We start from the raw sequence: 15,050 nt of genomic DNA, 5'->3' as shown, positions 1-15,050 counted from the left end.
AATGCCATGTTTAATGGTGGTAACACAGGATGCCCTCAACGTATGCCCTACAGATGCACATTAGTATGATCCTTAAATATAAATTGAAAAGGCGTGAATCTGGTTGTGACAGTATAGCTGTACCAATAACTGCTGCTTTTCTCAGTTTCATATGCCTAGTTGCTGGGAAGCAGGTCAGTTTCCTATGAATGCATATCTACGGTTATTAGCATTTTCTTTTTCTGTTTAATCCATAAGGTTATGACAGCATATGCAACTTAAGTATGCAGATAATATTCTTCAAAAACTTTTGTAGCCCCAAATCTGGGCACACCTTCCACAAATGTTATGTTCCTCAGCATGAAAAGCCAGCGAAAAAAAAGATGCAGCATCCCATAATTAATCATAACGCCACAAGATGCCCTACTTTCAAATTCAAAATTCCCATACTTTACAACGGATATGAACTATCGCACTTGTTTCTTAAATTCAAAATTCCTGTACTTTACAATAGGTATGAACTGTCATACTTTTTTCTTCGATGCTCCATATACAACAGCATTAGGAGTTGAACAGTGAAGTCCATAAGCTACTACCTGCTGCAACAGCAGTCAGAAGTTGAATATCCTTCAACTGGGAGTCATCCTGAAAATATGCATGCTACAAATTAAAATATGACTTGTATAACACTTCCAAAAAGACCTAATTCCAGTAACAAATGCCTAAATAAATTGGCATCTCATAGCAAGTTAATCTAACTTGGAAGGTCCTAAATACAAGTACTTGATTGTTAATTGTACTTTTTTATGCAATCATTCACTTTGAAAATAAAGGATTTCAAGAAATTGAGTGGCTCCCAAACAACCAAAACTTCATGATTCATGTTACATAACAGTGCACAAGGCATTTCCAAGAAAGAGAGAACTATCCAACTTAAATTATGCATTCAACAACAGAGACATGAATGCTGACCTCTAATATAAGTGGATCTGCAAGCAAACATTAGCTGATCCTTCTAGAGTCGTGGCTTTAAATTTGTTCTGGCGTTTAAATCAATCTAGAAACTTGAAAATTTTCCAAAATGACAAAATGTTAATTCAAACTGAATATGTTAGGACATTGACTGAAATCTTTCAATTATAAGAAGAGATAAGCTCACCAACTGATAGGATGATACATTCTCTCCTTGCTATGAGAATACTGAAAGCACTGCTTATGGAAACATCAAACATGACAATAGCACTGCCATGGAACAACTCTTTAGATATCTAACAATATTGGGAATAATAGCTGAAAACTTCGGTTGAATTACTAGTACTGAAATGATAATTGCTTAAGTTCATGAGATGAAAAATTGAAACTTGAATTTTCTAATGATCTGACGTATAAAACATGAGAGATCATATAATTTAAAATATGAAAGGGACGATTAATTAAACTTACATTGGAAATGAAAATATAATAATTTGTACATTGAAAATGAAAATGAATATAAAACAGTAGCAATGACAGAAAAGAAAATTTAGCATCACTATAGTAAACGAAGGACTAAAAAATGAAAAAAATAAATAAGGAAAAAAAATCCTAATTGGTCTTTTAAGCAAATTTTTTTAATTATCAAGTCTTATCAAACACCTGAAATTATTAAGTGCTGAAAAAATGTGTTGTCAAATGCATTTAAAATGATCAAGGGCTGGTTTCAGTCATAGGCTTTGAATTTGATTATGAAACAGCCCACAACATTTTGTAACAAATGAAATGAAAATGTGGAATTAACAGCCAAGGTGCTCAAATCATATGTAAATTTGATAACAACAGACTTGATCACATATAAGCAACGGAACATCAATGAGATAAATTCAATTCATGTAGTATAATGATGCACAAAATGCAACATACCATCAACATTAGAACTGCCCCAGACATACGGATACATAATATATGACATAGTAACATGATTTAAACAAATGATACTCTCTCTCTATCTCCACATTTTTTTTCTTTACATAAGAAAAAAAGACTTGTATTTATAATATAAATAGTATGGGGTTCACAAAAAGTGAACAAGCTGTCAATGACAATGAGGATGCCCCTATTACTCTAGCCTGAACCAGTCAAAGATCTAAGCCAAAATAGTTAGATGAGATTCTCTAATCACTAACTTATTATCGATGAATTCCTTCTAACAGGGCACAATGAGTAAAATACAACAAACCATCCACATTAGAATGGCCCCAGACATGCAGATGCATAAGGTAATGGCATTGTAACATAATCTAAACATGTGATGCTATCAACCTTCTCTCTCTCTCTCTCTCTCTCTCCCCCCATTATTTTTTTCTTTGAATAAGAAATGAGATTTGTATACATAATATTAATCATATGGGATTCACAAAAAGAGAATAAGGTGTCAAGAAGAACCAGGCCTGAATGACCTTATTACTCTAACCTCAACCAGTCAACAACCCAGGTCAAATAGTTAGACAAGTTTCTATGTTTTGTTTCTTATTACAAGGAATTAAGATAAAAGGACCAAAAGAAAAAATCTCCAGCACAAGGATTGTAATAACAACTACACTGCTAAAGATAACCTGATTGTTTAGCAATGGCCAAAGACCCACTTAATTTCTCAAGTTAAATAAAAGAACTCCAGAGAAAACAGATGAAATAAAAACCATTTTTTTCTAATAAGTATGAAAATAAAAACCTTAAAGAGGTAAGAATCATGGTCAATCAAGCCAGTAGTGGGTTCAAATTCAGCAATACATACATTACTTGCTCAGTAGCAGATATTACAGATTTAGACATGTTCAAAATAAAAATGAAGTGGGAGAAGAAGGGCTTACAAAAACCAGAATCGTTAGAATGCTCAACTTCTGAAGTTTTGATTTCCACTAACTTATTCTGTCACTTACCAGAAGAATTTACTGCTTCCTTCTAACATGCATCTAAAGGAAAAAAACATTTGCATACTTTATATATGTACGCATTGCATTTCCACTTTTTCTCTACCTTATCTTGTCCCGTCATGTCACCTAGACTGAAATGCAAGAAATAAACCAAGCCATGCAACCAGAATACAATCATTTCTTGGTAAAGCATGAGCTGAAAACAGTCATTAGCAATAGACAGGACATGGCTCTTCCTCCACGAAGTAACCAATCACCAGAACTTTCAACCTCCCATGGTTTACGGGTATATGGGGAATCTGATCTTCATAAATCCTACCAAATCAGGTATAAGAGCTCTCCTAGGATCATGTAGGGTTGGTTTCTTTCAAGAAACCTTAATCCACAAATCAGCCTACAGCAGAATCTCCCAAATTCTAGACCCCAAGAAATTAATGATTCTTGCATGACAGCGGAGAGTACAAGATCATCACATGTCCTCAATTCTAGTAAAACCCTTCCTTCAGAAACTAGAGTTCACAATAATTGAAAAATTGCAATGCTTGGGGGCAAAAACAAGACCAGGATACAGGACAACTGTCATCAAGGTGCAAAAATCAGAAAAATATCTTATCTTTGAGCAACTTCAGCCCTGCACCTTGGTCAACAACTACTTTGTGTGAATCTCTCTTATCTCTGCCTGTGAAGGCTGTGAGATATCCTGATGTACAAATTTTTTCAATTTCTCATAAACATTGTTCCAGGTACATGCAGATAAGATTATGAAGTACCTTTACCTTAAACCACAGACGTTGACATAAACAAAACTTGGACATCCAGACAATTAATTTTGCAGTTTCCCACCAATTTCACGCACCAGTAAACTTGAGTTGTCAATGATGCGTTTGCTGTCATAAACTAAATAACTCCATAATTCATGTCTAGGAGTTGGTTTTAGAGGTTTTAGTTGTTTAAGAGGATCTGAAATTACATATTTACTGCACATCTCCCTTGCTGGCTGGACATGTTTCCACCAGAAATCAGAAAGCGCCATTTTCATAACATCCCAGTATTCTAGATCTCGGTATACCCTAAAGAGACTGCTGCCATTAGGAGTCCAAACATAAAAATCCATCCAATCCCTGTCTAAGATTTCCATCAAACCCTGAGCTTGTGGAATATAGTAAAGAGGGATCCGCTTCCAAGGGGAAGCCCTCGTCAATTCTCCGTTAAAGAAGGGGCACTTGATCTCTAGAACTCCACCCGAAGGCAAATCATAAACAAACCTATCAACCAACCCATCTGGTGAAGCTGCTAGCCAATCATCATCTCGGCTTTTATCTCTGTAGACCTGAAATTCTGTAAAGTAAACAGTATTTCCGGTTATCAGCTTGTATCTTTCAAGAGCGTCCTCTTCTTTGATATTGCTCCAACACGTTGCTAGGTTACCCAAAAATGGCTCAATTGCCCCAATTTTCTCTAGCCAGAGCTGAACTCTCCTGCGAGGCCAAAAACCAATTGCCCCAGCAAAAGTGCTAGCCGTGAGCTTATGCTTTCTCAGTTTTTGCCAATTTTTGAACCAATGCTGAAGACTACTTGACTGAAGAATAGAATGACTTTCACCAGATAAAAAGCTCGGAGAATTACCAATATAGCTTGAAAAGCTTTTAGAGGAATCACTGAAAACTTGAATGTTTGAGGAATGCTTTACACTACCTGGTTCTAACAAATTATGAGTGCAGTAGGTTCTCGAATTGGAACAATCAGCAACAAGAACACCAATTCTATAGCTACTTCTGCACTTGTTATATGAAGGTTGAACGATAAGGGATACGCAAGAAGCAAATTCTTCTCTGTCATAAGAAGAATTAACAAATGTCAAGAAGGACCACAGAAATGATTTAGATTACAAATTTTAATTCAAAATAGAAACCACAAAATCATCAAACTGAAGCACAGCAGCAACAGAATGTTCAATAAATAAATGTGCAGCAATACAAAGTTCTGCCACAGGAGCACAAAATAATTGCTTCAAAGAACAGACTGCAGTGGATGATTTATGCATAAACAGATTCAGACTATTGCATGACATGAGGTCTGCCCTTGAGAGGAGGCACAAGAATCTCCGGCAATGCACCTTTATACGGAGGGCATCTCTCAAATACACAAAGCACATAACAGACAACAACAAACAATATAAAACAAGTCAAACTAATAATAATAATAATTAAACAATCAAGCATTACTTGGCAAACCCAAATACCTATTAAAACCCATGTCACAAAACTGTTCATCCCACTTCTTTTTTATTTGTTACCAATGCATATACACTCAAGATTTAGTATTGGCAATCCTAAGAAACTTTTCTATTTCACTTTTTTAACAGGCCACAGAATGTATAAAAATCTTCAATTGGCTTCAACAAAGAGCAAATCCATTAACATCAATCTTATTCTCCATTTGAGAAAAAGGAACTTGGGAGACCAATATTTAAAATTAAAAAGTTATTTAAATGAATTGGGAAAAAAAATTATCGAAGTTAGTGTTGAGGGATGAAGAGCAATGACTAACCGTAGAAACTTGGGAGAGCTCCGATGCATGGAGACTCCAATAAAGGAGAGCAGAGAAGGAGTGAGGGAGCCACCGTGTACTGATAATTTTTTTTTTTCTTTTAGTAATTTTCACTCCATATTTACTCTGCAAATGCTAGAGGATTATTGGCGAAGAAAATTAAAGAAAAAACGGTTGGTCGTTTTGAAGAGAAGGGTTTTAGATGGAGCCAAAAAGGGTTTAAGAGACCACCTGTTTGTTTACGGAGTTAGGTTTTTTCTCCACTCGGTGCAGAATACAACCGTGAGCCGAGACAAGAATAATTTACCGGATTAGGTTTTTCCTCCAGCCGGTGCAGAATACTACAACCCGTTTGCGCGTTTTCTTATTATTATTTTTTTAATCTAACTTTTCTACGTTTTCATATTTATTTATTTTTTTTAATCTACGACCCAATTGGAATTTTTTGCAATACTTCTACTTGTAAATTTTACAATATTTGTAGTGTATTAATGTAATATTCAAAAAAAAAAAAAAAAAAACCAACCGCTTATCAGCTGGACAATTGAAAGGTGATAGATTTTAGAATGCATCACAAGAAGACATTTTTTTTTCTAAACAAAAAAATACAATTTTCTTTTAACATTTATAACAGTCCTAATTTGTCTCTAATTAAAATTTGCACCCAAATAAATTTATTATTTATCTCCATTACCACCCTTCACAAACATACGTCGCTTTCTTTTAAACATGATTACACACCCCAATCCAAAAGAAATATAATTAAAATTCTTTTACTCGATCTTTCTCATGGTTTGATAATTTTTAATAAAAAAATTAGTTACATAATTATTTCACTATCTATTAAATGAATGACAGAGATAAAATTTAAAAATAATAGCAATAATTCTGAGATGTCTAACACTACTTGTTATGCTCCAAGTTGCAAGAAATTGCAAGAAATTGTAGAGAAAAAAAATGACCACAATCTCTCCAAAATTAAGGATTTTAAATCAGTCCATTTAATTAAACATGTGTAACATTACAGGCAAGACGTGATCTTGAGAAAATAAAACTTAAAAATAATTAACAATAACGCCATAGTTAGATGGTTGAAATAAGAACTAAGAACGTATCCCGACTAACTTATTAACAGCAAGAAATTAATTGTCTGATGAAATGTGAGAAACGAACTGCTCTGATATTATATTTTACTGGCAACTCTTGCTGCTGAAGCTCGCATAAGTTTGCGAAGTTGTTTAAAGTGCACTACCAATTTATCCCTCGGTGGCAGACAAATGGCAACTCTGAAAAATTCTTCGTCCATTTGTCCCAGCAAGTATATTTCTGAGAGTCAAATATAATTTGAGTGCGAGCAGCAGCTTCTCCAATGGCGTCCAGCCATATGGGCAACCAACCCAATACGATGTCGATTAACCCGACATCGGCATCTCCTCCAAAGAATTTCTTGCCTTTGAGCTCCAACATTAGCACTTTCTCAATAACTTCCATGGCATCTTTAATTTGCTTCACCTGCCTCTCTTGTCGCTCTCCTCTCGAGAATATGACGTTTCTTAAAACTTCTGTGAGCGGGAGATATTACAAGGTCATTTGCATTCATACTAATATTTAAATTATGAAAATTAATTGGTAAATTGAAACAAGGACAAAGAAGCTGACGAAAAAATAAAGTATATTCATAATTGCAGTTATTTATGAACTCGGAGTTGAAATTTAATTTTGTTGATGTATGTGACTCAAGTAAATTATTTCGTAATTTTATTTTATGGGTGGAAGTTGGAGTGATTTTCAAGCAACTTATTTAACTGCCCACTCGAGTATGAATGCTAGAGGTGGTAGGGACTTAACAAATTGTTTTGAGTTCTGCGCACCCCTCCTTTAAAGAAAAGAAATACGGAAGTAGAAAGGAAAAGATGAATTTGAATGTTCATTATCCAATTGGTAGGTGTCTAAAAATGCAATGAAAATTAAAAGGAGATGGGGGATGAGAGATGATCATCATCAGAAGATATAATATGATACATGTATATATACCTTCTCATCAATGAACTTAGCCCAGAAACGTGCCATAGCCCTCTCAGCAGGATCCTGAGGCAATATTGATGGATTGTGCTTCCAAGTATCATCAATGTATTCAATAATAACAAGTGATTCCGAGAAGCATTTTTCATTATGAAACAGAACCGGGATTCTCTTGTAGATTGGGTTGGAGTTAAGAAGCAGAGAGCTCTTGTTGGTAGTATCTTCTTCAATTTTCACCTATTTGATTCCCTAGAGCTTCAGTGCCCATTCCACCCTCGCTGAAAAGACACTGAACCATCGACCCAGCAGCTTCACTTCTGCTTGCTCCTCCATGGCCTAATTTTGGTTTGCTTTCTTATTTCATGCAACTATCTTTCTTTATATGCAATTCCATATGCACTCATATCTCTTTTATTACTATTTTTATTTTCTTTCTTTATGTTTAAAAAAAAAATGGCAGCCCCTAGGTTTTTTTTTTAACCAAATTTTGTTCCCTCTCCAATATTCTTTAAATTGAAGGATGTGTCGACGGCTTGATATAATTAATCATCACTAATCATAATCTTCAGCGTAGCTAATTTGTTTATAAAATGGTTAAAAACGGTGCCTCTCAATTCAATATAAAAGGCGTTGAATAAAGTACCAAGTGCATTACTTTGATATGTACAATTGATTCCAGAAAACTAATAAATAAAGTTTTTACATGAAATGAGTAAAGAGAATCGATTATCTTTGAAGCAACAGGACCATCAAATGAACTATTTGGATTTTTCAATAGGCTGGGAATATTCACCCCCCCCCCCCCACCACCAAAAAAAAAGTGCTGTTGTGTTGTCACTAGACAGCATAGGTGAATTGAAACTAGCTAGGATAGTTGTGGGATTATTGGAGTGATCATGTACAAAAAATTGGAATGTTTATTATGTTTGGTATCAACCAATTTAAGAGAGAATTGGTGAATTTAATAGACAATGCATTTGTTAATCGAAACTATATATAATAACCAAAACTGTATGTAATAAGTACCATATATAATAACAACACATAAAAGACACTGAAGAAAGTTAACTGTACAAGTGTAATACGTTGATATGTACAGTTCATTGGAGATAACTAACAACTGTGATAATAGTACAATATCTAATTCTCAAATTTAAAATTATTAAAACAATAACAACTCAACAAATAGCTATGATAAGATATATGTCATTATATCAACAGTCTATTTTGTTGTAATGAGAAGCATAATAAGTCAAATAAGCACGATTGCAAGAGAGCGCACAACTACAGGAGGCATGAGAGTATGATAGTGAGAGAGCTCAGTACCTGGAAACTTAATAAGTTAAATAAGCATGACTGTAAGAGATCAGAACTACATGAGAGCATGAGAGCATGCGGGCTTTGGAAGCTTAACAAGTCAAATAAGTATAGCTATATGAGAAAATGAAAGTATAAGAGTATGAGAGCTCAATAGCATGAAGGTTAGTAAGTCATATAAGCACAGCTATATAAAAACATGACTACAAGAGAGAACAGTTAGAAGAGACCACAAGAGCATGATAGAATAAGAGAATGAGAGCACAAATGCATGATAGCATAAGAGCCTAGGAGCAAGAAGTTTAATAAGTCAAATAAGCACAACTACATAAGAGCATGACTGTGGGAGAACACAGCTGCATGAGAGCTCAGTAACAAGAAGTTTAATAAGTCAAATAAGCATAGTTACATGAGAGCATGACAACACGAGAGCATGAGAATATGGTAGCATGAAGCCTAGTAGAAGGAATTTTAATAAGTCAAATAAGCACGACTAAATGAGAGTGTGAAAGTAAGATAGCATGAGAGCTCAGTAACATGAAGTTTAATAAGTCAAATCAGCATAGTTATATGAGAGCATGAGAACATGAAAATATAAGAGCATGAGAATGTGGTAGTATGAAGCCTAGCAGCAAGAAGCTTAATAAGTAAAATAAGCACGACTACATGAGAGTATGAAAACATGATAGCATGAGAGCTCAGTAACAAGAAGTTTAATAAGTCAAATCAACATAGTTACATGAAAGCATGACAACACGAGAGCATGAGAATATGGTAGCATGAAGCCTAGAAGTAGGAAATTTAATAAGTCAAATAACCACAATTACATGAGAGTATGAAAGCATGATAGCATGAGAGTATAAAAGCTAATTAGAAAGAAGCTAATAAGTCAAATAAACATGACTGCAGGAGAGCACGATAGCACAATCGTGGCAAATAAGTTGTTAAGGTCCAATAGTTGGAAGCCTTGTCTAAGCCCAATAGAAAAATCTAAAAGCTCCTGAAGCCCAATGTGAGTTTAAATAGGAGATAAATGTTGGAGATAAACGTTGATATCGAATAAAGCTCAATTTAAAAAGGAGATAAATGTTAGTATCAAATTAAATGATAAAGATCATCAGAATGAGGAGTTATTGATGATTCGGAATCTAAATTGTATTATAAAAAAAGAACTCTTGATGTATAAGGATACAAGCAAATAGCTATAAAAAAAAAAAACCTTTATTGTAATTCTCATTGAATAGTGAAACTGTTCTTTTTATACTTTTGGATGTCAACCAAGTACTGAACTATGTAATTTATTTGTGTCTCATTTATTATATCGCCTAACTTATTTATTTTTTTAGTTCACAAAAAATTAGCATCAAAATATTTCATTATAACCATTCTCAATTGATATATATATATAGTTTTCTAATTAGGGATTAGTTAAAAGACAAAATAAACACAGATTCTAATGCACTGTATTTTATCATGTAATGTATTAAAATCTAAATTTTTTTATCTTTTAATTAATTCCTGACTTTATTAAAGTCAAGGATCCCTGATTGGAAAACTACTTTATATATATATAATTTGTTAAACTTGTTAGGCTAATTTTGTAATATGTTAAAACACAATATACGCAAGATCTTGGAAAAGTTTCTATACATATATATATATGTAGACAATAGCAAACTTGCCGGTTGTAGGAATTTCTTGGCATGGTTAATTTTCAAAACTTTTCTAGCAATGGTCGTGACCAAAAATGGTGCAGGATGGCAGGATGCTCAAGCAACATTTTACGGTGACATGGCTGGAAGAGAGACCATTGCAGGAGCTTGTGGGTACAGCTCACATTGGCTGTTGGTTTTGGTGTACAATCTGGGTGGGGGAGGGGCCTGGTGATGTTGAATAAGAAGATTAAGGGCTCGAAGACAGTTTGGCTGCAGATGACTCGCAATTGGGGCCAGAAATGGCAAACGGGAGAAAATTTGATGGGGCAAAGTTTGCCGTTGCAGGTGACTACTAGCGACAACAAAATGGTTCAGTTTGATGATGTTGCACCATCTAATTGGTACTTTGGCCAAACTCATGAAGCCAGAAAGAATATTTATTATTTAAGGATCTCTATCTAACGTAGATGCCTTATTAGTTTGCGATCTGGGATCCATTTAATAAAATGTTCTTGAACGTTTAGCATTGAGAAAATAAGGATTATTAAATTTTATGTCGAATTGAAGGTGAAACGCTCTTGTTTAGTGCGGCCTTATACCCCCTGCTAGCCCTTGATGAGAATCTCTCATCATACACCCTAATTGATTGCTAGATCTCTGCTACAAAATTAATTATTTCTTCTGAACTTGAAGTAAAGGTACATTTCGTTAGGGTTAGTAAAGAACTTGTAAAGGTTTTGATCGAGGTCCTACAGTACCGTGTGCGGTAACCTGATGCACATGAGTAAGTGAATTAGCTGGTAATTAACTTATGACACACAAAAAAAGACAGTATTGTTCAAATTCAGATTTTTTAAGTTGGAAGAACATTGGATAACATTTAATTGGTTTTTCCTACGAAACTTCTCCATTTATATTAATTAAAAAAATAAATGAGTCGAGCTATTTTAACCTACTAAATTATTTATCAAACACATTTTTGAAATAATTTTTTATGATTAAAATACTTTTAAATTAAATTACAATTACGACATTAAAATATAGTTAAAACGAAAAAAAAAAATTATTTTTACTCTTTAAACCCATCTTTACATTTAACGTAACGTTGTTAAACCCTAATAATAGTTTTGTTAAATCCTAATTGGCTAGAAACATGATTACAAGTGGCAATCTTTTACCTTCAATTATCTTCCCACAATTTGCTGCGCATTAAAATGGAGCTCATCATCGATCATTGAGTCCTCTGCTCTGATTATAATAGTATTCCTTGAATTTACTGAAAGCTTTAATTTTCATTAATCAAAAGCAATCTTGATTTTAATTAACGGGTTAAATTTCTTTTCTTTTGAATTTGGCCAATTAATGGAGCTGAATCAAGCTACGCCACATAACCATTCACCAATGATAGCTTAACCTAGCCACTACGCATGGCTGATTCTCAATTATCCGATTATCACCGCGAGCTGAAGTGACACCTAGGCTGATGATTTCATTGTAGTTACATTACTATCTCCATCATTGTTAAAAATAAATAAATTAATTAATTCAGTGAAAGTTTATAAATGAATTTAATGGCTCTAGTGACTAAAGACACTGTTATTATAAAAATTGAATTTAGTAAGGTTATATTAAGTATTTATGTTAGTTTATCAAGTAAAATTTAAAATTTCAAAATTTGAGAATGAATTTATTTAGTAAATAAATGTAACAAGCAGTTTGGTGAGTTCAAATCTTCAAATGGCCCCACCCAAAACAATTTTAGTTTTTTTAATGCTACTTATAGTCTTATAGTACAAAAATGTTTATAAACTCAATTCAAAAATTCATAATTAAGTCTAATGTGAAAACTGTCAATTAAACTGCTATACATAAATAGCAAGAAAATGAACTTTCATAGTCACGTGGGAGACCTAAACCCTCCATGTTGTTGGCAAATTTGGGTTCATTAGATGTTAATAATTTTTTTTTTTAGATTAAGGTGATTTTTTTCTCTTTGAAATCTTATCAATAGACCTAAATTAATCAAATTATAAGTAAAGTTGAATGTCTGAATATGGATTACATGTTCTTTTGTCTGAATCGCTAAAAATAAGTATTACGTTGTTTATTTTTTTACATTAAAATATCTAAAATCCAATATTTTACACTTGTGCTCTTACAAATTACAAATGTTAAACAAATAATGAACATATCATAGAACATAAATAAGATAATATATTATCATAACATTAATCATGTTCAATTGAATACAACCTTTTAATGTTTTAAATTAGTATATGTTAAACAATTTTATTGTAGTTTATGATGCTTTACATAAAAAAGATTCATAAAATATTATAAAGATGAATAATGTTAATTTGAAGAAATTAAAAAAATAAAAATAATAATAGTCTACCACTATAATATCACAAATTATAGAGATGGATAATAGTGCTAATTAGTAAAGTTTATTTGGGTAAGGTTGAATTAATTAATTAGATATAGATTTTAGAAAAATATTTTTTAATGATATCATTCATACTTTTTAAATTAAGTAAAAAGTTAAAAAATTAACTTAATGACTTAATGATTGAAAATTTTCATTAAGTTGAAGAAAACAAACAAACTTAATGACTTACCAGATTAAAACTAAGTTAATTAAACTATTAGACCAAAAATACAAACAGCCCATCACTAACTTTATAATAAAAGATTGTCATAAAATATTTTGATATTCTCTTAAGGATCCAATTATCTTTCCTTCCTCAAGAATTAATATTAAGTTGTCTGAACTAGAGCGAATTGCTCAGATTGCTCCAGCGAATCAATGAGTGATTTTTCAATAATTTTGTATATCTATTGATTAGTATGTTGTAAAGATATACTTTTAATGTAAATAAATTTTGGGTTCATTGAAATTACTTTTCAGAGGTTTAAAAGTGGTTTTGAAAAAATATAAGTTATTTTTGTTGTTTGGTAAATTTTTAAAAAAATTACTTTCGACAAAATCATCATATCCTATAGCAAATTTTGAAAAATAGGGAATGGGTATTTTTTAAAATTTGATTTTGAGAATCATTTTTACACTTAATACAATTCCATATATATTATAAAACAATCTCCCTCCAACAACTCCTAAGAATCAAAGCAAGAGGTCTAGATAATTATCAAACTGCATGAAGTCACTGCATATAAAGCTTGTCTGAGAATATGATAGTTAACAAGAAAGAAATTAGTACATGATTTGAAGATATTTAACCAAGGCATCAATTTCTCGACAAGCTAATCTAGTACAGAAAAACTGTTAAACAATGGATGATTACAAAAGTCCCATTGCTGAAAAAGCACAATCATCATAAACAAGCCCTGCCGTAATCAAATAATTTAAATAAATAAAACACAAATAAGGAAGCTAATTAAAAAACAGCTCAACCAGAACCAAAATAAAATTCTCTCAACTTAACGATTCTCTTTAACAACTCACTAATCGACAACACAGTGAAGTAAAGCTCCTCAGAAAAGAATCAGATGCATCAAAATATTACAAATGTGATAAACACAATGGTCTAAAGAACAAAAGTGTACACGTGTCGTGTATATAAAATTAAACGAAATTCAGCTTACGGACTCTGAAGCCGTCTTTAAGCAAGCTTTTGCCAGATCATTAACTTTAAAGATATTCTTATTATTATTATTATTATTATTATTGAGATAAAAAAATAAAAAAATAAAATTAATAATATAAAATAATTTTTTAGTTATCAATTACTAAATATACACAATTAAACACACACACCTACACATGTATATATGTGTGTATGTATGTAAATATGTAAATAAATTTTATTCAACATTATCACTAATAATACATATAATCGCTTTTAAAACTCACAGTACTGTTAAAAAAAAAGTTTACCAAATGTTTAACTAATTCTCTTCACAACTGATTATTTTTACAGCATAGTTAATAATTATTATTTCAAAAGATATAACATTATCAAATTGGCCCTTGGTAACTTGAGATTTAACAAATATTTGTAAAATTCCAATGAAAACTTGAATAATCGAATGTTCATTATTAAATAAGAAATAGAATTTTATTTGAAGAGCCATATCAATATTAAACATTTCAAAAGACACGTTAATTTAGATTTTTTAAATAAAATTTGTTTCTCACTCTTCAATATTACCAAGTGAGTTTCTCTCTCTTCTATTAATTTTTTATTATTATTTATTAAAAAGATAAGACTGCAATAATTATTATTTATGTTTTCTTTTAAAAACATAACAACAATTCAGGTGGCGTATGTTTTTTTGTCTGAAATCTGAATAGATCTGAATTAGTCTGAATTCTGAATAGGTCTGAATGTCTAAATCTGAATAATATGTTTGTTTTTTCGTCTGAATCTCGAAAAATAAGGATTAAGTTGTTTGTTTTTTTCAACTTAAAAAGCTGAAAATATGTACTTTTACATTCGTATCCTTATTAAATTTAAATATCAAATAAATAATATATTAAATACCACAATATTTTAACATTTATAAGTAAAACTATATTCAAGTGAATACATAATTATTTTAGAATTTTAATATATAAAATACCATAAATTTTAAATTTTATCGTATATAATATAAGAAA

At 31.9% G+C, this 15,050-nt stretch overlaps 1 protein-coding gene across 10 annotated transcripts; it reads right to left on the bottom strand.

The window, feature by feature from the left end:
* Positions 1–352: 352 nt before the first annotated feature.
* Positions 353–5,721, bottom strand: LOC102611599 (hypothetical protein). Of its 10 annotated transcripts, none has more exons than XM_052440103.1 (5): positions 5,439–5,721; positions 3,659–4,720; positions 1,139–1,221; positions 952–1,043; positions 353–624 (listed from the first exon to the last, which is right to left on the bottom strand). In XM_052440103.1, exons 1-2 carry the CDS (start codon positions 5,465–5,467, stop codon positions 3,712–3,714), a joined length of 1,038 nt encoding a protein of 345 aa, XP_052296063.1. In that variant the 5' UTR covers positions 5,468–5,721; the 3' UTR covers positions 353–624; positions 952–1,043; positions 1,139–1,221; positions 3,659–3,711. The 10 variants fall into 10 exon arrangements, with proteins under 10 accessions (XP_052296063.1, XP_024956433.1, XP_052296062.1 ...); XM_025100665.2 differs by having other exon boundaries at positions 2,826–4,720; positions 5,439–5,719; XM_052440102.1 differs by having other exon boundaries at positions 952–1,036; positions 2,826–4,720; positions 5,439–5,719.
* Positions 5,722–15,050: the final 9,329 nt, after the last annotated feature.

Source organism: Citrus sinensis, chromosome 4 (assembly GCF_022201045.2).
Source record: "Citrus sinensis cultivar Valencia sweet orange chromosome 4, DVS_A1.0, whole genome shotgun sequence".
Classification (NCBI taxonomy): Eukaryota; Viridiplantae; Streptophyta; class Magnoliopsida; order Sapindales; family Rutaceae; genus Citrus; species Citrus sinensis.
This window is presented reverse-complemented; position numbering and strand designations above follow the sequence as displayed.